Source organism: Apium graveolens, chromosome 4 (assembly GCF_009905375.1).
Source record: "Apium graveolens cultivar Ventura chromosome 4, ASM990537v1, whole genome shotgun sequence".
In the NCBI taxonomy this organism is placed as follows: domain Eukaryota; kingdom Viridiplantae; phylum Streptophyta; class Magnoliopsida; order Apiales; family Apiaceae; genus Apium; species Apium graveolens.
Genome location: NC_133650.1, coordinates 4,789,916 through 4,814,749, shown reverse-complemented (window position 1 = coordinate 4,814,749; position 24,834 = coordinate 4,789,916). Strand labels below are relative to the sequence as shown.

Sequence of the window (24,834 nt, the reverse complement as noted above, 5' to 3'; positions counted from 1 at the left end):
CGAATTAAAATAAGCCATGTCATTTGATAAAATTTTGGGAAAGATATTTGGAAAACTTAGCACTCTCATAAATCAAATATTTATAAGTTACTTACTTACGGCCCGTGCGATGCACGGGACTTTCTTAATATTTTTATTTTTATTTTATATAATTTTATTAAAATTATATATAAATAATTAAATACTAAATACTGATTTTATTCATTGTGTATAATTTTAAATTAATAATATATGATTGATGAGATCTTATTCATAAATAATTATGTAAATGTTTGTTGTTTTTAGATTCAAACTTGAAAATTTATATGTATTTTTATAAATAATAATTTAAATATTTGTTGTTAACGGGATTCGAACATGAGAATCTATATGTATCTTTATAAATAATAACATAAATGTTTGTTGTTGACGGAATTCGAACCTGAGAACTTGTGGAAGTGAATTTTATAGTATTTGAATGTAACGACTCTGATTGTATGATGAAGAAGATTCGACGGTCGTGATGAAAAGGGATAACCAAAATGAGGGGTTAACCAAACTGCACATTCCGGTTATTATAGTATAGTAAGAATATTATAGTATAGATTATAACAGTTTATAAATCAAATATTTATGCATACCGAAAATGAGAATGATAAATTACAGCAGTCCACAGGGCGAACTCCGAAGTGTATCTTTCTACCATCTCCATGTGTACACACTAGAGAGTACAGTTCATGGGTGCTCAAGTGTGGATCTGGGCGTGTGTAATAAAGACAGTAAGTCCAGGAGTCTAGAGAGAGAGAGCCGAGGAGAGCTTGCATTTAGTTTTCTCTCTCTCCACTCCAATAAAACTACTCCAACTTGGATCTAATCCCCATAACACTACTCCCTAGTCACTTCTAATACAGTAGTAATTTATCTCTGCTCCTCCTTAATTGCCGGAAACTCTTCCGCCTTTGCTGCTTTGCAAATATCTCTCTCTCTCCCTCATCCTCCACATCTCTCTCTCTCCCTCATTCTCCACATTTCAATCTCTCTCTATCCCTCTCTCGTTCTCCACATTTAAATCTCTCTCTCTCTCTCTCTCTCAATCTGATACGTGATTGAATATTAACACCCATCCAACAATCTCACCCCTCCCTATTCCTCTTAATCATTACTACCACTATACACACACTCATTCATACACACCCACAGTAATACAAAAACTATGTTAACATGTATAGCTTGTTCCAAACACATTGGCGGCGGATCTCTCCCCCCTCAACACCCCGACGAAGACGACGTTTTAGATCAACAAGTCACTACTCCCCCTGCTAAACAACAACACTCCATCAAAGCTCTCACTTCTCAGGTCTCTCTCTCCCTCCCCCACCTCTCTCTCTCTCTCCCTCCCTCCCTGCCTCTCCCACTTCTCTCTGCCACTTCTCTTTCTCTCTCTCTCTCTCTAGTTATGCTACTTCATTTTTATTAATAATTGGATTCATATTGTTTGTTACTTTGTTTTATAGATCAAGGACATTGCATTGAAGCCTTGTAAGCCATGTTCCGGATCATCAACTCGCAAAGCTACCCGAAACTACCCGGATTCCGATACCACATCGGAAAGGTTTCATTGCTCATACAGGAGAACAGGCAGTGCTGATTCAACTCCAAGAGTTTGGGGAAAAGAAATGGAGGCCAGATTGAAAGGCCTTTCTAGTGGCCAAAACACTCCTACTTCAGTCAGTGGTAGAACTGAATCAGTTGTTTTCGAAGACGACGATGAGGATGAGAATGAGCCTAAAGAATGGGTTGCTCAGGTTGAGCCTGGAGTGTTAATTACTTTCGTGTCGTTGCCTAATAATGGAAATGACTTGAAGAGGATTCGATTTAGGTACATTCTGTTAATTGCACTTAATTTGCTTGATTTGGTACTAGATTATGGTAGTATTAAGTGTTTGGATTTGTTTTCGAGATTGGTAATTGATGTGTTTGACTTTGCCAATGAGTTCGAAAAATGTATATTTCTACTAATAGGACTTAATTGGCCTTACATGCATTGAGACTGTTGAGATTTTGTCAGTTTCTAGAGTGAAAACTGTTATAATGTATGTACATTTTAGATCACTTTTATTCAATTCTATGGTTGATAATATTGTGCAAGCAGGAAAGTTATTTGAAATTCAAGGGGTCACATTCATGTAGTATTATGCTGTTTAAGTACAGCAGCAGGGCATCACATGGATGCTTGCTGTCTTTTTAGTGCGTCACATTTATTATTCTCAGCAATATGTATATGTCTATATCTGAGAATTGACTTGTGTTCCCTTTATACAGTATGATGTAATTGCCATCTATCCTTGCAATAAAATTAATGACTTTATGACCAATAATGAAAATGCTGTATATAATTTAGTGTTGTACAAGTTCAGTACTTTTTCTCTTTCAAAGTATGTTAATTTGGCATCAGAATTAGATAATTTCAGATTAGGACATCTTATATTCATCTGTTCGCACCTCATAGTTCATAGTTTACTGAAGCTATTTTTCGAACCATCTTTTAAGAATTTCTCTGTTTAGGCGCGGAGTATTGTTTTGTGATGTTAAAGTTTTTGTATAGCTCAGACTAAATAATTTGAAAGACCCGAGTCTCACTACTTCGCTGACAAGCTTTCTGCAGGCAGCACTCATCAGGCTGCTTATGCTTGAACAAAGTAAATATTAGAATCTAGTCCGATCTTGCCATGTAATGTTAAGTGGCACGCTAACTCATATCTGTTTATATAGAATTTTATAGACTTTTTAACATTGATTTCAAGGATTATTTGTCAATTACAACTTACATAATCAAGGATTTGATATTTCGACAAAGATTTGTCCTTTCTTTGAAGTCCTCTTTCACTTCATTAGGTTCCTTCTACAAATATTGAGATACAAAGTTGCTATTATAGTATTTTTCTATATCATCGTCTTGCAGTACCAAAGGTTATTACGTACCCTCTTTAAGTGCTAGACATCTCAATCCACCAAAAAATGTTAGCCGTCTGTGTAGTTTCAAAATATTCTATAAATCAATCCAGATTCTGGACGCCATGTTCTTGTCCCGTGTTTGAAGAGATGTAGTAATCTACATTTTACTCATTTTTCTAGAAGTATATTGTAATAGATGAATTAATGTTTTTATTTTATGTTTCATCAGTCGCGATGTTTTCAACAAATGGCAAGCTCAGAGGTGGTGGGCTGAGAACTATGACAAAGTAATGGAGCTATACAACGTCCAAAGGTTCAATCGTCAAGCAGTAGCACTCCCAACTCCTCCAAGATCTGAAGATGAGGTTAGTTAGTAATCCTAATATCACTGCACAGTTTGCTAGCAGTCATATGTATTGTATCTTTTCCTTTTGCGGTTTTAAACTTTAACAGGTTAGTTTTTTTTTTTGCTAACTATTAAGTTATATTTGATTGTATGCTGTGGGGTACATTTGGTCACTTTTAAGTTTTAACCTGTATTTATTGTCTCATCTGTATCTGTAGTTCAATGTTTAAGTTGCTGAAACTAGTTTGAGTTCTAAACCCCGTAAATTTCATAGGTAATTAAGTAAATATCTGTTATTAGTTTGAATTCTTTAGCCTGCTAATTTCTTCACAATTTACTGCTTTAATGGAGCTTCTGTCATGGCTATCCCTAATGCTCAGCCATCAAAGAAAAAAATTGATATGATTATGATTGTATGAACAAGGAAATGCAATACCTTGAGTTTTATATATTTTACAAATATTAAGTTATTCTTTTTAGGGATCAAAAATTGAATCTGATGAGAGCAGTCCAGAAACGCCACCATTGAGTAAAGAGCGGAAGCCTCGCAATTTGCACCGTCCTGATGGGAAGGGCTCATCCTCGGATTCACTTGATCACCAACCAGTGGAATCTCGTCATAACCATGACTCTGCTCTTGCTTCAACCCCGAAATTGTCAAGCATTAGTGCAGGGAAAACTGAGACATCGTCAATAGATGCTTCTGCAAGGACCAGTTCATCTAGGGAGGATGATCACTCAGGAGAAGTTTCTTTAAGCAATGCAAGTGATATGGAGTCTGAATGGATTGAGCAGGATGTACCAGGAGTGTACATCACGATCAGAGCATTGCCAAGTGGTATCCGGGAGCTTAGGCGTGTCAGATTCAGGTAGATATATTTTCACTCTTGGTTGGAATATAATTTGTCCTATTGCATCATAAGATAAATTGAAGAAAACACAATGTTAGATCCTTTATACAATATAGCGTGCTGTATCCCAAACTAAAAACAGAACATCTATATGCTCGAGATTTGGGGTTTGGTTGGCCTACCGAAGAGGTGTATCATGTATGTCTCCGTTGTTTAATGGGTAGTGTTGTGCACTTAGAGATTAGAGTCATATTTTTACAAGTCATGTATGAATACATGGATAAAAAAAAATCAACGACATATTTCAGAATGCAGTTCTTCCATAATCCAAGCTCTGATAAGGAGCCATCTCTATATTTTTATTACTCTCTCTGAATATATTATATGTTTTAGGTTGTGCACACTTGTTAAGGATTATAGTTATTGTATCTTGTTTAGTAAGTTTTTAATGTTGCACACGAGGGGTTGCTCAATATCCAAAGACTAAAGTCATTGAAGCAGCTTACATTAGTCTTCCAAGTGGAAATTGAATATTGGGCTACTTGGTTTAGCTGGAAACAGCTAAAATACATTGTTTAGTATAGTATTCTCTTAACTTAATTTGCATACATATGAATCTAGCTCTTTTAGCTCTTGTATTAAACTGACTTGAAGATATGTGTGATGCAGCCGGGAAAAGTTTGGAGAAATGCAGGCAAGGTTGTGGTGGGAAGAGAACAGAGGGCGAATACAAGAACAGTATTTATGATTTAGGCCAGGTGACAACTTACGAAATGGATTAGTAGATCAATTTGTAATTTTATTAAAAAATTAATCTTCTTTTTAAATAGACAGACAGTTATCTTAATGTACGATACCTTAGTGAACATTTTATCTGGGGTAGAACATATGCAGGGAAAGAAAGAGATTTGGGAATTTGAAGTTAGTTAATTGTAATAAACTACAATGGGGGTAACAGGAATCTCTCTCTCGTGCTTCGCAACTTAATTTTTTCCCACTTAACCCCTACAAGTTTATTATTAATAGAGAAACTCATATGACTATTGTGAGTTTGTATGTCCTTCTAAACATGCGAAGAGCTAAGCTAATTCAGTTTTATCCTAAAAGTTTGTTTTACTTGCTAGGCGGCTAATTCAATAGCACCATCGTTGTCTCCCCTAGTTAGGCTCATTTCTTGTTCAGCTGGGCAGCCATTGCTTTAGGCATTTCCCCCTCTTCAAATTCTACCTATTTGGTTTACCTTCTGTTGCATATATTTATCTTTCTATTTTATAATGTTTCCCGTAAGAAGTAATACTTGAATAAATTCTTGTATAGTTGTATTTGATAAAGCTTCGTTTTGAAATGATTGTTTGATAACATTTTCTATATGTGCGTTTTGGGGTGAAATATAAAAACTAGCGTAACAGCCGGTGCCTGTTTTTAAGCGCAAAGAGTATAGTTGTTAGGAATACGCCAGAGCTTGGTTTAGTTTGCTTGAAATGAGCTTTGTGTAGCAGCAGTTGAGACCATTCAGAGCGACACACCTTGTTCAAGTCAGTGGTAATCATCTGAATAGGGGTGAGCAAACAAAAACCGAAAAACCGAAACTGGACTGAAAAACCGAAAAACCGCACCGAAAAAAACCGAAACCGACAAAAACCGAAAAAAACCGTAACCGAACCGAACCGACCGGACGGTTTGGTAACGGTTACGGTTTTATCCTTAAAACCGAACCGAAAAACCGAACCGCTAATATTATTTTAAAATATTTAATATATATTTATTTACTTATCTATTTTATACAAATATGAGTATATGATACTTGCCAAATTTATATAAGAATTTTAAAAACCTTTTGTTGTTGGGCCTGTAGATGGATTATGATAATCATTTACTTGCACTTGGACTTGTCGATAGTCATTCATACTATAGCTCTATTAATTCATCAATACGAATCCCTCATTTAACGATGCTACTTGTTTGTTACATTATACTAAATAATTAATTTTCTTAGATTTATATTAAATAACGTCTATAAATATTCTTAGTATTATATTAAATAATTATTTTTTTAAAAAAAATAAAAACCGAAACCGATAAACGGTTAACCGAACCGAAAATAACCGTTCCGAACGGTTCGGTTACGGTTAATAGTTAGAAACCGAACCGAACCGACATACACGGTTCGGTAACGGTTTTCGGTAAAAACCGAACCGAACCGAACCGTGCACACCCCTAATCTGAACCATGTATTTACCAGACTGAGCATTTGCAAGTACAAATAAATTAGCTGCAGTTCATTGGTTTATCACAAAGCAGATCACATATTAATGTGATGTGCTTCGTTTTTAAGAAAATTTTGTGATCCTCGCCAACCTTATGTGCCTATATAATTAATATTTTTTTAAACTCGATAAATAAATAAAACTTTCCGATCTCGAACATATTCATTTAACGCAGTAGCTCGAAAGTAGAATCACCGAGATATGTACATAAAACAGAGCATGATGAGAACATTTTAAAAAACGCCCAAAAATTCATACTCTCATGTACCATCTTAAAAATGACAACATATGGTAAATAGGTAACCTGTCACTGACTCCCCAAAATATGTCTATAAGCATATCATGCCCAAATGATATGTCATTTATCAATTAAATATAATAAAATTTAATAAATAATTATTATATTATTATACACTGAAGTTAAATATACAATTAAAATTAGTTGACAGTAATAACCAAATACCATCATAATACTCATTTAAATTAGTAACTTATTATTGACATTCACATCTTTTATTTTGCGTCAATTGATTGTCTATGAATGATATCACTTAATTTTTTTTCTCTCACCGCAAGAAAAAACTTAAAGAACATGATATTGTTTTACTTTATTAATTTTTTTTATTTGTATTAGGACTTTGAAATCTATACTAAATTATAATAATCATAATGAGCTATAATTTCTAATTTGATTTAACACTTTATTTTGATTATCTCTCACAATCACGACCGTTAAATCTACCTAATTAAACGATCAACACTGTTGAATCAAAATACTAAACACATAAATAATCAAAGCTCTTAAATTCGAATCTCATTAATAAAAAACATTCATGTTATTATTTAAAACTACCCAGTTTCATAGGTTCTAATATCGTCACAAACAAATATTTATATTATTATTTATTTTTATAAAAAATACATAAATTGTTATTTTCGAATCTCGCCAATAACAAAAATATATTGTTATTTATAAAGTTCAAATAAGATTAATGGTGGTCAAATCTGATACTAATTTATACTATTAGATAGATATTAGCTAAAAATTACACATATTCAATTTTTTTTTTAATAAGGTTATAATTCTATATTAACTAATTTCAATATTTTATTACATATATTGAAAATTTATTAAAATTATACATAATATGAATAAATATCATAAAATCTATACTAAGTTATAATAACTGGAATGGGGTATCACTTGGTTCAACGGTTATACCTTAATTTTGGTTATTAAAGAATATAAAATAAATATGTTATATATACGCTAAATTACTAAATTGCTAAAACACTAGATAGAGTCTACTCATTTTACTAAACTACGATCACAACTTATCATATTATTTTATAATAAATTTAAAATTATTATATATTCATATAAAATATATTTAAGTTATAATATGATGGAATAAATATAATTTTAAATAAAATTTGTGCTTCGCACGTGATTTAAGCTATTATTATTAAAGACCCATGCATCGTGCGAGTTGTAAGTACATTATAAAACAAAATTAATAATTTATCGGTTCAATTTTTGATCGAATTAAATCGATAATATATAACTAGCCAAAATAATTTCCTATCTAAAATAAAGCATTACCACCACATTAGCTTTACATTTTACACTATGCGTGTAAGGGATTCAGGGCACACTTAAAATTAGGGTTGTAATCGGAGTTGGACGTACGCCTGACAATACTACTATACGACACGTGAATATGGTACGAAATAATATAAATAATTAGTATTTGTGTTCGAAAATTTGATATACAAACACGATAACACACGAATATAATTAGAGTCGAGTTTAAATTTCTGATATAGGTACATGACACGGAACGAAAGTACACAGAATAATTAAATAATTAAATTTTTAAAAATATATAATTAAACGAGTTGGTTTGACTCGACAAGTGAAATTAGATGAGTCGAGTTCGGGTAGAATTTTAAACTCGATTAAGTGTAAAATAAAACGAGTCGGCTCGTCCGACTCGTTATAATCAGCTTGTTTACCTAAACGACCAGACTCGACTCAACTAGTAAAATTAAATATATTAAGTTCGGATAGAGATTTAGACTCAATTAGTTAAACGAGCGGATTCAAATTCACTCTATTAATCTATTCTCGAATTATATGGGGCTCGAAACTGAGGCTATCTTAGCCCAAATTACGGCCCTGGTTAAAATCAAAGAAAAGCAACCCGAAAAAGATCCGACCCGGACAGAGACAAATGGGCTCGTCTTCTTTGTAATAGGGGGTAAAATTAGTTTTTAAAACCCTTGTTTCGCCCCTAACCCTCCTCTCTCTCTTCAGCCGTTCTCTCTTTCTCTCTCTATACATACACATACCTACAATCATTGTAGTCACTGTTTAATATCGAATGCAAGCGACTCAATTCGTTGTGCTAAATCTTGAATTGAATTCGAATTACAATTTTTTAGGGTTTAATAATCGTCGGAGATGGTCTCTGGTTCAAGAACTGAGGGTGGAGCGCAAATACTATCTGCTGGTGTAAGAAAAACGATTCAATCGATTAAAGAAATAGTGGGTAATCATTCTGATGCTGAAATTTACTCTACCCTAAAAGAAACTAATATGGATCCTAATGAAACTGCCCAGAAATTGCTCAATCAAGGTCTCTCTCTCTCTCTCTCTCTCTCTCTCTCTCTCTCTCTCTCTCTCTCTCCCTCCCTCCCTCCCTCTCTCCCCTCCCCCCCCCTCTCTCTCTCTCTCTCTCTCTCTCTCTCTCTCTCTTCCCCCTCTCCCTCTCTCTCTTCCTCTCTCTCTCTCTCATTTATCAGTCCCTCTCTTTCTACACCCTTTCCACTCTCTTTCTTTGTTTTTATATTGAGCTGTGATGGTTATTGTTGGTTATGTTCTTGGGTCTTTTTAATTAGGGTTTTGTTAATCTAATTCTAAGACATTTTTTGCTTTATGAATTTGTTTTTTTTGGGTTGTTATATGTTTTCCCCATTGTATTCCACTGTGTAGCGAATTGTTGTAAATATTATTTTGTATATCATCTTTACTTGCAATTTGTTGAATAGCACCCGGTTTGGACAAGAACGTTAACCTTGTGCGGGTGGATTTTCTTGTTTTTACCAGTATGTGGTTTGACATTGATGTTATGTTTGTCAGACTTGTGATGACATATGTTCCTAAGTGTCAAAGATTACATTCAACATTCTTGGAAATTTTGTGTGCGCTTTTGCAGGACAAGTAGAGTTAGGAGTGAAAATTGCAATTTTTAGGTGTATTAGACACATAAATAAGCCTGTCAAAAAAAAGATGCATTGATAAGCCATTAATTGTGCTCAATTGGTGTACAGATTGTGAATTGTAATATAATTTAGTGATCTTAACTGAAGCTAATCATGTTAACATCGTTAGCATGTGATGAAATGAGTTTATTGACATAAAGTATAGATTAAATTAGGCATATTTCCAGGTACTTATACAGTGCCAAATTAAGTGGTTCTAGATGTTTATATGTCCAATATAAACTTGATTACGTAAATAACAAATCTCAAAGTGGGTATGTTGATGGTAGCAGTGTAGTATTGTCTTGGAAAGGAAAGAATCTTTTAGGTGCCTAGATAATTCCATTGTGGTAATGAAGGCCAATAAGAATGCAACCTGCAGCTCGTTGCTAGCTTGAAAGTAGTGATAGATTCCTTTTTAGTATATTTAGGAAGTAGAATGCTCGGAGTTGGTTGTACATATGTTTTGGTTTATTGTGTGAAGTAAATACTGGAACCTTGAAATTGTTATATAACATGGAAGATTCCACATCTAAATGATAGAAAACAAGTTAGGTTTGCTCCTTATTTCTTTGGTTATTTTAGAGGCATTAGATGGTTTTTGTTCAAGAAAATTGGTGTAGAGAATTTCGGGGCTATGTTATTGTGAATATTCTGGTAAGTTGGAACAAGCTATTAGTTCTATTACTATATCATGGAATGGCCATGCATACTGCCCTGCAGATAAGCAGGGTCAGGGACACCTTTGGCAGCTGATGTTAACCATTATGTACCATAATCTCATTAGCAAAGGCCTGTGTGAATTCTAGAAGTGGTCTTCACTACCTTGAAGTATTTGATTATGTTGTTGTACTATTGCTTATATCCTAATAGTTGTGTTGTATATATGTAGTGCGATATTATTGTGACTGAATTATTTATTAAATTTATCCCCCCTGATTTTTTGATGGGTTCGGTGGACTTTACGTGGTTATGTTGATGGACTACGGGGTTATCACTGAGTAATGGATGCTAAATTGCTAATGTGGCAAGTCACTGGCTTATGAGACATCAATCACTCAAATTAAAGTGATGGATAGCCCGTTACAATGTCAAGATATACTCTATAGTATATCTTAAAACCTTTTTTTAAATTTTTTATAGGAAGATTAATTGTATTTTGGAAGACATTATGATATTCTTCTAGATACTAGATGTATTTCATTATTTTGTTTTCTGTTCAGTTATGCATATATATAATATATGCTTATTTCTGTCTGGGAGGTTTTATTTAACTATATTATTCAAATGATGGGATTTCTCGGGTTCTCTTTAATAGAAGTTGAGCTAAGATATAACAAGAATAAGAATAGGGGTTTTGATCGGGAAGGCGATAACATAAGAACTAAGAGACGGTCTATAAATTTTGACATTTATCTATCTTCTTTTTTATTTTTATTTACCTAAACTTTTTCTATTCGGTTTGCTATCCCAACGATAGAGTATTCAATACCCATAATTTAAATATAGGTACAAAATTAATTCTTGTTAATAGTCCCTTACTAGCTTCCCTATTGATGAATTATGATAGTTATTCTAATTAAAAATTGATGATTTGATGCTCTATGTTGTCAGTTTAATGTGCGTGTATGTCATCCGGTGTGGTTCGTTTATCTTATTATTTTGGTTGTACCACATCTTATATGGTAACATGTCTCCCACTGTAGTATGCTACCTTTCCACATTAGCAAGATATTATCTTTTCCATCATTCATTGATTATATGCTACTGTATGTTTTCTGTGTTCAGATCCATTTCATGAAGTTAAGAGAAAAAGAGACAAAAGGAAAGAGGTATTACTTGTTACCAAATTTTTATTCTTGAACATTGTCTTAAAAAAATATTATGTTAGTTCCACGGTTTTTTTATTTACTTTCCTTTTTAGCATTGTTCCATCTTTTATTTGAAAAGCAGTTAAAGATACCTTTCTTTGATAGGGTTTACCGCAATGTAAGATTTACAGTAATACTAAATGGTCATGTACTCATGTCAGGTTTCAACAAACATCGTCCACACTGCATCACAGCCGAACAAGCATAGTGAACCTTTAAATCCAGGGCCATTATACAGTGCACATTCTGATCGCAACATTAGCAGAGGGCGGCCTATTCAAAATTTTACGAATCCAGGGACTCCCTACAATGCACATTCTGATCGCAACATCCGCAGGGGATCTTTTTGGAATTCATTGCCTGGTAAGGATAAGTGAATATATGTATATATATTACTCTAATCTTTAATCGATTTATATTGCGGTACAGCTTCACAAAGATGTGACAGGCATGCATCTTTAGCCAGAACTAAAACAAGAAATATAGAAGCCTTCATTTATCCGGTTCATATTAGTGGTCCACTGTTTAGCTGCTTTAGCAAAAAATGTTGTAAATACGTTATATGCAAAGAATTTAATCAAGGAATACTAAGATAATTTTATATGTGTAGTTTCAGCAACTTCAGTTCCTACAGAAATCTTCTATTAATAAAAAGTATTTTAAATGAAAAAAATCAGACTTTTCCCTTGAGCCTAATAATGATATTTGGCATGAATTGTCTGTGCAGTTTTCTGATTTGATACTTCCCTCTTTTTTGTGTGTATTCCCTGTGTCTGCTGTTCCCTTTCCTACCATTCTGTCAATGTGTTATGTTGTGATATTTAAACTATCTAGATCACTTCTTCACTATGTTTATTTATCTTTCATACTATTTATGCAAGCCTTGTACTTTATAATCAGGACTTTATATCCTATTGTCACTCTCGTAGTTTCCAGTTTCAGATATTTGACCACTAATTTCTACTATTATTCAGGTAATAATGGGTTATTAACCTTTTTTGTTATGTATTAATTGATGTTATTTTTACTGTAGATGCAAAAGTAATTAGAGAGTTCCGTGTTGTGAAGGACAACAGAACTATTCAGAACCCTAATGTCGAGATAAAACCTCCTGTGCAAGGTCAAACTCAAATGCCTTCAAATGAACCAGAAGTCCAACACTTTCCTGATAAGAGGTACATCTCGTACGTTTACTATGGGCCTGTAGGCATTAAGTTCCTACATAAGTAAATATCCTGGAAATGGCATTCTTAGGTCCTCATTACCCTCATTTGTTTTGCACTTTTTATGTTCTGGTTATAGTAAACATTTTAAATATTTTACTTTCAGCAGCTTGACTACGAATTCCAGTAAGCAGAAACAGCCGGTTGGGAGTCATTCATCTAAGTCCTCAAATGGGATTGCTGATTCACAGCCTAGGCAGTCCAGGGTTGTTAAGTCGAATGATAAGAAAGAACCTTCGGAGAATAGGCCAGTGCCGGTTGCAAATCATAATCAACCAATGGAAACTAAGAAGGCAAATGGTCCTCTAATGGAAACTAAGAAGACAAATGATCCTCGACCAAATTCTGCAACTTCACCAAACAACTCTGTGGCGGGGGTGTATTCTTCTTCTTCTGATCCTGTTCATGTACCATCACCTGATTCCAGACCTGCTGCCAACATTGGAGCTATTAAGCGGGAAGTTGGGGCGGTTGGTGCACGTCGTCTGACTAATGAAATTTCTGTCAAGGCTTCATCACCGCAGTCTAACTCTTCCTCTAATTCACATTCGGCACGTGATGGTCGATCTTCTGCTTCCATATCCAAAAGCAGCCAACCTACTCAAACTTCTGTTCATGTTACTGCTGTGACAAATATCTCAGTAACTAGACCCTTTGTTAATAATCAGCATGTTAACAGGCAGCATCAATCTGTGGGTCATCAGAAAGGTATAATTTTTCTGCAGTATCATTTAGCTCTTTTCTTAATACTGTGTAATGGTTGATTGCTCGTATTAGTGGATTTGTATATTCATTACCATGTTCTCCATGCATATTCAAACTGATTATGACGTGTTAAAGTTTCTAAATGATAAAATCAAGTGAATTATAATGTTGGTCTTTTCCGTATAGTTTTATTGTTCTCTGCATGTACCGAAAATGATTACAATTATAAATGTTGGTCTTTACGTATGATTTAAAAAAACATGTGAATATAAAATGACAACAAATTGGAAGGTTTTAATTTTCAGAACAAAATCCAAGTCTAGGGTAGCAACCAACGCTGTTGAATCTGGTGCAGATCACAAAATGCTATTTATAATGGATCTTCTAAAGTTAACAGTTCTCTGTAAGTTAGATGTTGACTCTTAATGTAATTATCAAGAGCAATAAAAAGCTTCTTTGACTAAAATATTAATTCAAATTATTGTATTATTTGCAACCAGTATTACTTTTCTGTGAAATACTTTTAATTTGTAAAATTTCGTGGACAAGAACATCCTATATATCTAATAAAATTAGTTCGATGTGATTGAGCATAAACTGATCAAACAGTCTATTTTGTAGCTTCTTCTCAGTCTAACAAAGAATGGAAACCAAAATCTAGTAAAAAACAGAGCGCTAGCCCTGGAGTTATCGGAACGCCTGCGAAATCTGCTTCTCCTCCTGCTAAAACGTCTAAGAATTTGGAAGTAGAATCATCTCAATTGCAGGATAATTTTTCACGTGTGAACATTTCCGAGAACGAGAATGTAATTATAGCTCCACATATACGAGTCTCCACAACTGACAGATTTCGAGTTACTTTTGGTAGCATGGGGACAGAATTTGAGACTTCCATAAATCCGGGGTTAGAAGCTATCAAGGATGCTGCGGAATCACACGTGAACCGTACAGCAAGGTTTGATTTCCAAACACCCACTCTTACATTGTTTGTTCATACTTCTGAGTTTTTTGTAAGACCTAGTCCTACTTGAGTTCACGGTGATTCATTCAGGTTCAAAACTGGTTACGAATTGTATCTTGTTATATCTGCTACAGCACTTCCACTGGAACTAATTAGTTTAACATGTATGGCAGTGTATCAAACATTACCCCTGAGTCTTCTGGTGATGAATCTTCTGGAAGTAGGCATGTGGAGTTGGTAGATGAACATGTTAGGATATCTGGTTCCAGTTCCCCTGCATCTGCTGCAGTATCTGAACAACAGTTTACTGAGAGAAAGGATTCTTTAAGTCCTCAGGATTTGGACAATTATGCGGATGCTGGATTGGGCCGTGAGAGTAGTCCATCCTACACCCCATCTGACTCGCAACAGCAGCAAGATCATCAAACATCTCCATTACCAATATTTTCTGTAAGTTTTTATAGAACTGCTATTATTTTTCTGTTACATTGGAGTTTTGCTTGATTTATTTATTATTTATTTTTAAAAAAATTATGCTTTCACTAATATTTGTTGTTTGAAATTGATGGAATGATCTATTAGAATTTCAGGAGGATTTGAATATATTGATTTATCACTTTATCTTGTAAAAAATGATCAATGTCAGAAAGTATAACCACGTTATATAGATATGTTTTTTTGGTCCTTGACAATCTGCTGGTACACAATTCCTGTCAAGTATGCAAACTATTTTATCATTTGAAGGAACGTTCTATTTAGCTGTGTGTTTGTTGTAGGTCAAATAACTAACATTTTTTGTCTCGGTGTTGTAAATTATGGTATCTCTTTAAATATCAATCTGATATCCTGGCTTCTGGTTGCATGCATGCAGGCATATGATCACCAAACTGTGTATGAATCGTATTTCAGATCAACAGCTGATGAAACTGCGAGGGTGCAGACTCTTCAATTTCCCCAGGAGGTAATGTTTGGTTTGCTTCTACTTGCGGCAAATTTGATAAGCTCATTTGAAATTCATGCGACATTAATACAAGAATGTCAGAATGTCAACTTATGTGAATGCTTCTTTCTTTCGGTTTGTTTGCAGGCTATAAACTCACATGCAGTAAATGGCATCTCCTCGTCTGTAGCCATGGTGCAACAACAACAACAATTAGCGCAGATGTACCCGCAAGTTCATGTTTCTCATTATGCCAATCTTCTGCCATATCGTCAGTTCATCTCCCCAGTATATGTTCCACCAATGGCTGTGCCAGCAGGTTATTCTAGCAACCCTGCCTATCCTCATCCATCTAATGGAAACAGTTACGTGATGATGCCCGGTCCTGGAGGCAGCTCCCATTTACCTGCAAACGGTCTAAAGTATGGAATCCAGCAGTTTAAGCCAGTTCCCACTGGCAGCCAGACTGGGTTTGGAAACTTCACCAGTCCAAATGGTTACACTATTAATGCTCCTGGTGTAGGCAGTGCGACAGGACTAGAGGACTCATCTAGGCTGAAGTTTAAAGATGGGAATTTATATGTTTCAAATCCACAGGTGCGCCCTTCTTTTTTTTTGTTTTTAATAATCCTTCATTCTGATTTTGTTGTATATACAGCTACACAGTTTGATGCATAGAATCATTTATTTATGTACTTCAACTTTTAATGCTTTTATAGTCCGTCTATATGCAACATGACCCCTGCTATGCTTTGAGCCATACATGTCTTTAAATTCGATCATCGCTTTAATGTAATAATTGTTTCTGATTTACTAAAAATCATTTACACACAGGTAGCTCTCTTGGCGGCTTATCGACTAGCTTAAGCTGGTTATTTATCCAACTGCGCATTTTTTAATGATGACATGTTATGATACCTATAATTGCGAGCTTATTTCATGTTTGCTGTACATTCTATGTTTTCCTTCATATTAATTTTGTGTTTGTATTGAAAGAAGTGTATAAAATGGTGTAGTGTAATTGTGACTGATTACTCGGTAATTTGACAGGCGGAGACTTCTGAGATATGGATGAATCCAAGAGACCTACCTAGTATGCAATCAGGTTCATACTACAATATGACTGGACAAGCACCACCTCATGCTACCTATCTGCCATCACATAACAGCCATGCATCGTTTAACGCAGCAGCACAATCTTCCCACATGCAATTTCCGGGCATGTACCATACTCCACAACCTGCCGGAATCCCCAGTCCGCATCATTTAAGTCCTGCTATGGGCGGTAATGTGGGTGTTGGGGTAGCTGCAGGGGGGCCAGCAAACCAAGTGAACGCCTATCAGCAACCTCAGCTGGGCCACATGAACTGGACAGGAAATTTCTGAAGTTCTTTCAATCAATCAATCCGGGATATTTTTTTCTTGTAAGGGATTGAAGCTTATTGTCTATAGAAGTTCCCCCTCCCCCTTCCCCTCTTTTATTGTCAGAACAAAACTTACCATATCTAAAAATCAATGCATTAAGTTCTGTTAAAAGCTTTCTGTTTTTTGTTTTGATATTTTCTTTTGAATCTACTTCCCATCAGTTCCATTACTAATTTCTCTTTGTTTCTCACTTAGTCCAGTTCAATGCTATTTCAATAAAATTAATGAGTAATGTTACAAGTATATATAGAAGAATTTCATAATCAGTCTCAGTCTCACATATGAAATTTTTATTAATGGAATTTATATTAGCGCACGTGTTCTAAAACCGCAGATTTAACCAATTAAATCTCAATTAATCCTCTGCAATGTACTAGCCCGATGCGATCTTTGGAGATTATAACATAGTTTTTGTATTTCATTCTTATCCTTAATTATAATACCCTTCCACCTATATAGTAACTGTCTTATAAATATAATAAAATATAATATTCTAGTGATTTAGAACAATATTTTTATAATTCCAACAACTTGACTTATACTTACTTGTGCCTTATTATTAAAATAATAATATATTTGAATTTTAATTAGAGGGAAAGTAAATGATGAGAAGAGAGAGAAGTGTAAAAAGGGAGGGAAGTATATTTTTTTTATTAAAATAAATGATATAGGGCATGCACAATAGTGCCTAAAAATAAGGCATGTAAGAGCAAGTCCCACAGTCTCTTAATATGTTCCTTATAAATATTATAAAATATTAACTCTTAGTAATTTAAGACATGATTTTGAATTTGAACTCCAACAATGATCCTTATCTTCATTCCTTATTATTATAATAATAATAAATTTGAATGAGCTATGAAAGGAAAGAGAGAAAATAACTAAAAAGAAGAGAGAAAAATCAGTTTTTTATTGATAAAAATGAAATAAGGGATGACTTGTGGTTTCTTAAAGATAAGACATGAGAGATGTGTCTTAGTGATATAAGGAACCACTAAGAGTGCAATTTTTTGTCATATTTCTTATATTTAGAGTTAAAAGCATGTTGAGCTGTTGTATTTGCTATAATGGATGTCCTAGTGTTTTAAGGCATCACTAGGACATTGTGGATCACTTATTTGCTCAATATGCCTCAAATTTTAGTTTATGACAATATTATAGGGCACTCTTAGACTTGCTCTAAGTCATGAGAATATGATCTCTAACGGTATGAATCTCTAATTACTTAGAAAAGAGAAAATGCAACCATAAGCAAAATAATAGTAATGGAAACAAAAGAAGTGATTCATGCAAGGAATACACACAAATATAAAATCAAACAAACAATTCAAAACACACATTATTAATCCAAACAATTATCAATAATGCAATCATTCTCACCAAACGGTATTCACTCGAGCAATACTTAAATCAAACAATACTCAAGCATACGTGAAAAAACTCATATCGCAACATGTATTATTAATCAAAACAATTATCAATAATACAATCAATCTCACCAAACGGTATTCACTCGAGCAGTACTCAAATCAAACAACACTCAAGCATACAACAAAACAATAACATGACTATATATATAGCCATCACAAACTTGACCACCGAGATTAATAACCTAATACCATAATAATAATAATTGTCTACCCATACAATTATTACCCAACTCAATTATGATAATAATTATGTACCCATACAATTATTACCCAATCCAGTTATGTTTTCTATCACCAAGCCCATACTACCTATTGGGCTTAACCCCAACAATCCCCCTTTAACCCAATATGGTTTCATGCACAACCGAATTAATGTTCACCATCAAGCCATCGATCTCGATATGCCAATACCTCCACTCGGACGATAATCCCTCATCTAGCACAAAAAGGTTTCTCTTATCTTTTCGACCTTTGAGTATCTCTGAATCCCATTTAGTGACTTACAACATATTGTTCTTCATCATAACAGTATATCCCAAATCAAATAATTTACCTAATATAATTAGATTTCGATTTAACTCCGGTATGTATCTTACTTGAGTTAACTTCTGAACACGACCATTGTGACGTTTCATTGTTATCTCACCAATTACAACAACCTTTACCCTTTTACCGTTCAGTAAAGTTACCATCTTTCCTTCACATTTTTTGTAAGACGAGAACCACACCCTCCTAGCACATATATGATGAGAACATCCCGAGTTAAGCACCCATTCTTCTTTTGATCTCTTCTCTTCTTGAACCAAAATAACATCTTCATCAGCTTCTATAAGCGAAACACTACCCCCTCGATTTTTTTCCAACTCTCTCAAGTCTTCTCTTGCCTTTGGACACATAAATTGTATATGACCCAATTTCTCACAATAAAAACACCTGATTTTAGGGTTATATTTCTTAACATACTTATTTTTCGTGTCACGCGCACGTACCACGAATGCACTTCCATCTGATGTGTCACTCGATTCTTGTTTCATCAATCTTTCGGCATCCAGAAGAACAACGATAGTCTCATCCAAATCTAACTTCGTTTTCCCAACCAATAAATAAGTCATCATAGTATTATACTTCTTCGGTAGAGACACTAGTAGTAGAACAGTTTTTCCCCATCCTTCAATTTTCATCAAAATTATCAGCTGGTTGATTAAGCCATTAAAACGATTCAGATGATCTCTTAAATTTCCGTCTTCTTCCATATTGAACCCGAATAAATCTTTCTTGAGAAACAACTTGCTGGCCAAAGATTTTGAGTGATAAGTCTTCGTTAACTTCTCCCACAAATTCTTGGGATTTTCCTCTTTAAGAACATCATACTTGATTTCCGGTGCAAGGGCCAACCAGATCGTTGATGCCGTAACTTCATGTCTCCCCACTTTGTATCATCAACTTCAGTAGGCTTCTTCCCTCCGAGAGTCGCATATAACCCTCGTTGAATTAATAGATCTTTTACTGTGCTTTTCCACAAGGTAAAATTGTTTCTTCCATTAAACAATTCAATCTCAAATCCCCCAAACTTCTCCATCATGAACCTGGATCTGATGCCACTTGTTAGGGGGAATACACACAAATATAAAACCAAACAAACAGTGCAAAACACACACTCAATATATGATTCGGAAAAACCCACGTCCCAACTTGTATTATTAATCCAAACAATTATCAATGATACAATCAATCTCACCAAACGGTATTCACTCGAGCGATACTTGAGTCAAACAATACTCAAGCATACATTAAAATAATAACATGACTATGTATATATAGCTATCAGAAACCTGACCACCAAGACTAATAACCTAATCCCATTATAATAATAATTTTCTATCCATACAATTATTATCCAACTCAATTATGATGACAATTATCTACCCATACAATTATTACCCAATCCAATTATATTTTCGATCACCAAGCCCATACTACCTATTGGGTTTAACCCCAAAAATGACACGAAAGCATGATAAAAGATGTTGAGGACCAAAATATAGAGCATAAACCAACAACGTTATTACTCTCCCGCAAGCGGAGCAGGTGATGGAGTCATTGCTCCCAGCATGTGTGGCAGATAGTGATGTTGTTTAACTGAGAGTGGCTTTGTAAGGAGCTCAACAATCTGTTCAGTTAAAGGAAAATAAGTTGTTGTCATTGTACAAGTTCTGAACTTCTCCTTGATAAATTGGCAATCTACTTCACATGCTTGGTCCTTTCATGAAGATCGAGATTGGCTGCAATGGACAAGTCAACAAGGTTATCACAGTTTAGGAAAGTTTGAGGCAAGGTGTGCAATCCCATGTCTTTGAGAAGAGCATGGAGCCAGGATACCTCACACACAGTCAAGGCCATCGCACGGTATTCTGCCTCAACCATGGAATGAACAATAACAATTTACTTTTTAGCTTTCCAGCTGATGGGCGGGTCTCCAAGCAAAATGCATAATTCAGAAGTCGATCTGCATGTGACTGGGCAGTCTGTCACTGTAATCTTGAAGAGAAGCAGCGGAAGATGTGACAAGAAGGATGCCTTGAATGGGGTTTGCAACCAAATACCTTAACAGTCGTTTAACAGTCTGCATACGTGCACTTGTGGGTTGATGCATGAACTGGATCAACACATGAATATGAAAGGTAATATCAGGGAGAGTCAGCATGTCGTAAATGAGATTTCAAATGAGACGCTGATAGGCATGAGGATCAGGAATGACAGTTCTTTTTGTGGGTATGAGTTTCACATGAGTTTTATGGGAACTTTCAGTGGCTTTGCATCATTAATACAATATTTCTTAATAAAATAAATGGTGTACTATTTCTGAGACACAAAGAAACCATTGGGAGATCTTGAGACTTCCAACCCTAAGAAGTAGTTCACAGGCCCCAAGTATTTCATGTGAAACTTTGTAAAAAATATGGTTTCTAGATCCTGAATTTCCTTCATTGAGCTGCCACACATGAGAATATCATCGATGTAGACAATGATCAGATTATTGTGTCAGAAGTGTGCTTGACAAATAAACTGTGATCCGTCTGAGACTGGGTGTAATTCAACTAAAGATGAATTGATGATTTGTGTTAGAAGTGTGTTTGACAAAAAACTGTGATTCGTTTGAGACTGGGTGTAATTCAACTGAAGAAGAATTGATTAAAATTTACGGAACCACTGTCGTGGTTCTTGTTTTAGCCAACATAGAGACTTCAGTAGTTTACACACAAACTCTGTTACTAGATGACTAGAAGTGCCTGCAAATATTCTTGAATCATATCCACTATATCCAGGTGGGAATTTCATGTACACATGTTCCTCCAAATCATCATTTAAGAATGCATTACTCACGTCCATCTGTACCGTGATCCAGCCTTGTATATCTGTGAGTGTGACTGTCAAGAGAGCACGAAGTGTGGTCAAATTTGCAGTTGGTGCAAACGTTTCCATATAGTCAACTCCGTATACTTGTTTGCATCATAAAATAATTAGGCGAGATTTTTATCTCTCAAATTTTCCATCAGGACCATACTTTATTTTGTAAAACCACTTACATCCAATAGATTTCTTTCCAGAAGGAAGTGCAGTAATAATCCATGTTTTATTATCTTCCAGTGCTTGCAACTCTTGATATATTGCAGTGATCCAATGCGAGTGTTGAATAACTTAATTAAATGTCAAAAGATCAGCAGTTTTGGTTAGGGTAGCAAGGAAACAGTGAAAGGTTGAAGGAACATCTTGTTCAATGACTTGGGTGATGTGAGCCATAAGAAGTTGTGGTTGTGAAGTGATAAAATCAATGAGCCTGTTAGGTGGCTTGTGTTCTGATTGATTTTCAAATAGGTAGTAGTGGCAGTGAGGGTGAAGCTTCAGGTGTGGAGGGTAGATATAAGTCAGGTGTGTGAATAAGGTCTTCAATGATGTCCGGATAGAAGTCATCGTAGTCAAAGGTTTGATTTAATTGATGTGACATATTGATAGGAGTTAGATGTATGTATTTATCAGGACGGGAAGAGTTATATGGGAATATATGTTCAGTAAATGTCACATTCTCAAGACATAAATTTGGTTTGAGTCGTCAAATCCAACAATATATACCCTTTTGAAAAACAGGGTATCCAAAGAAAAAACATGGACACCTCTATATTTGAACTTATCAATAGTGTGTTCAGGATTTGTGGTAAAATATTGGCAACCAAATGTTTTAATCAAGTCATAATCTAGGAGTTTATGATAAATAGATTCAAAATGAGGTTTGTTACCTAGTTCATGTGATGGTAATTTGTTTAGAAAATAGACAAATGTCATAATGCAGTCACCCCGGAAGCTCAGAGGTAGTGATGCTTAAAATCTAAGACACCTTGCCATTATCAGAATGGTTCTATGACGCCTTTCAACTCGAGCATTTATCTGAGGACGTCCTACACATGATGTTTGATATAATGTGCCTTCATTAGCATAAAATAGTCTGTATTCTCCATCAGAAAATTATGGGGCATTGTTTGTTCTTAGGTTAAAAACAGACTTGTTAAAGTGAGTCTTTACATAATTAAAAAAATTACTTAATTGTAGCCAAATAATCAGATTTTTGTTGTATACGAAATACCCAAGTGAACCTATTGCAGTCGTCTACCACATTAAGAAAATACTTGTACTTCACTCTAGTATGCACCCTGTAAGGACCCCAGGTATCAAGGTGTACAAGCTCAAATGAAACTGTAGATTGCCTAAAGCTTAGGTTATATAAGAGCTTTGTAAATTTTCCATTAGGCAAGTGATGCAAACCTGAGATGTAGGCTGTAGCCATGTCTTCAGACTTGGTACATGTTTGAGCCTAGACAAAGGGGTATGGCCAAGTCTGTTGTGCCATAGTGCATAAAGATTTGCAGTAACTGTGCTTGAATTAGCTGAAATAAGGCTCATAGGTTTGTCGGTCAGATAATAGAGGCCATTGTGCATATGTCCAGTAGATTTGATTTCTTTAGTGTCTGAATCTATAATTTCACATATATTTGGATTTAAGTTGACAATGAAATTGGCATATTTGGATAGTTTGTGAATAGAAAGCAGGTTGTGCTTGAATTGAGGAACATAAAGCAGTTTTTGCAAGACTAGTCCATTCTTGAGATAAACTTCTCCCACATTGGTTATAGCAGCATTGTCACCAGTGGGGAAGCTTGATGAGAAGTTTTAACTTGACTGGTTGCACATTTACCAAATGATTAATATTTGCAGTCATGTGATCAGTGGAACCAGAATCAATGATCCACATGTCTTTATCAACAACAGAATAATGTTAAGTCACCATTCTAGAAAAATAGTTATCAAGCTCATCTTTAGTTTCATATCCCTTTGATTTTATCACATCACCATTGGGTATTAGTTTGAGTAACTGTTGCAACTTTTGCTGAGACAGAACTACATTAGTAGTGCCACTTCCACTTGATTGAACATTATTTGCTCTGTGATAATCAGCTTTAGAATTCAACCATCTCGCATTTGGAGGCCTTTTTGACACTGGTTTTTGGTGATTATGATGCCACCTAGGGTATTCTACCTTTGTCCAATATTTTTCAGCAGAATGACCTTTGCCTCCACATACAGTGCACGAAGTATTTCTATATTCTACCTGAGTTTTATTAAGCATAGCAGTGAGTTCAATTTCAGTATGACTTAATATATCACCATGTGACTCCTCCTGTTGGATGGAAGAATAAGCAGTCTCAACGGTTGGTAGGGGTTGCAACATTAACAGTCGGCTCCTTAAAACAGAATAACATTCATCTAAGTCATTCAAAAACTGAAAAAGTTTGAACTCGACTTTTTGAGACTCAAGTTTTTTTATAAATTCCTTAACTCATCTACAATAGTTGTGACATTAGGTAAAATGTTCATAGAGTCTATTTCTTCCCAAAGACTGTTCAGAATAGTATACTAGTCATTAATTTTTATTTTATCTTTTTTAAGAGCAAACAAATATTTGTTGAGTTTATATTTACGAGACCCATAACTAAGCATAAATTTATTTCTAAATGAACCCACACATTATGAGCATATTTTATAAATAAAATGGATTGCTTGATGTTATCAGACATATTATTATGAATCCAGGATATTAACAGTTCATTGCATGTGTCTCATTGATTGTGTCACATCATCTTTACTGTGTGTGACAATTTCTTGTACAAACCCCAGTTTCCTCTTTGATGATAGGTGAATCTCAAGGGACCTTTTCCAAGACCTGTAGTCACTAGCTCCCTGCAGCTTTGACATACTAATAGACAATGTTCCATCAGAAGGGTGAATAAAAAGAGGGTTTTGCATATCTGAATAAGTAAATCGAGTTGGAATTGCCATTATCAAGAGCTGCTTTTGAGGAACAAAACTCCACACTCTCAGATCTGAAAATGATAAAAAGGGTTGTTTGAGGAAAGAAAATAATTGTTTCAGTCTTTGTTTGATTTCAAGAAAGACTATTTCTGCATTACTGGCTCTGATACCATAAAAAAATAAATGATATAACGCAAGATAATGCAAATACATATCTAATTTAGGGCAAAAACAATAAACTTTTGTATTTTATT

At 34.7% G+C, this 24,834-nt stretch overlaps 2 protein-coding genes across 3 annotated transcripts; both read left to right on the top strand.

Moving 5' to 3' along the window:
* The first annotated feature begins 659 nt into the window (after positions 1 to 659).
* LOC141717549 (protein Brevis radix-like 2) lies at positions 660 to 5,217 on the top strand. The gene is made up of 5 exons (XM_074519671.1): positions 660 to 1,336; positions 1,494 to 1,858; positions 3,164 to 3,299; positions 3,761 to 4,149; positions 4,801 to 5,217. Exons 1-5 carry the CDS (start codon positions 1,193 to 1,195, stop codon positions 4,877 to 4,879), a joined length of 1,113 nt encoding a protein of 370 aa, XP_074375772.1. The 5' UTR covers positions 660 to 1,192; the 3' UTR covers positions 4,880 to 5,217.
* Positions 5,218 to 8,652: 3,435 nt separating this feature from the next.
* On the top strand, positions 8,653 to 16,904 carry LOC141717548 (uncharacterized). 2 transcript variants are annotated; one of them, XM_074519670.1, is made up of 10 exons: positions 8,653 to 9,037; positions 11,451 to 11,494; positions 11,695 to 11,896; positions 12,567 to 12,708; positions 12,866 to 13,464; positions 14,083 to 14,416; positions 14,596 to 14,872; positions 15,294 to 15,383; positions 15,510 to 15,959; positions 16,413 to 16,904. In XM_074519670.1, the coding sequence occupies exons 1-10, from the start codon at positions 8,863 to 8,865 to the stop codon at positions 16,746 to 16,748; spliced, it is 2,649 nt and encodes an 882-aa protein (XP_074375771.1). In that variant the 5' UTR covers positions 8,653 to 8,862; the 3' UTR covers positions 16,749 to 16,904. The 2 variants fall into 2 exon arrangements, with proteins under 2 accessions (XP_074375771.1, XP_074375770.1); XM_074519669.1 differs by having other exon boundaries at positions 12,863 to 13,464.
* Positions 16,905 to 24,834: the final 7,930 nt, after the last annotated feature.

Excerpts from the sequence above, each read along its gene's own strand:
- LOC141717549 (XM_074519671.1), top strand. The coding sequence starts at position 1,193 with ATGTTAACATGTATAGCTTGTTCCAAACACATTGGCGGCGGATCTCTC. Across the intron at positions 1,337-1,493 it reads TCAAAGCTCTCACTTCTCAG|ATCAAGGACATTGCATTGAA; the intron begins GTCTCTCTCTCC and ends TTTGTTTTATAG. Across the intron at positions 1,859-3,163 it reads TTGAAGAGGATTCGATTTAG|TCGCGATGTTTTCAACAAAT; the intron begins GTACATTCTGTT and ends ATGTTTCATCAG.
- LOC141717548 (XM_074519669.1), top strand. The coding sequence starts at position 8,863 with ATGGTCTCTGGTTCAAGAACTGAGGGTGGAGCGCAAATACTATCTGCT. Across the intron at positions 9,038-11,450 it reads CCAGAAATTGCTCAATCAAG|ATCCATTTCATGAAGTTAAG; the intron begins GTCTCTCTCTCT and ends TTCTGTGTTCAG. Across the intron at positions 15,960-16,412 it reads TATATGTTTCAAATCCACAG|GCGGAGACTTCTGAGATATG; the intron begins GTGCGCCCTTCT and ends GTAATTTGACAG.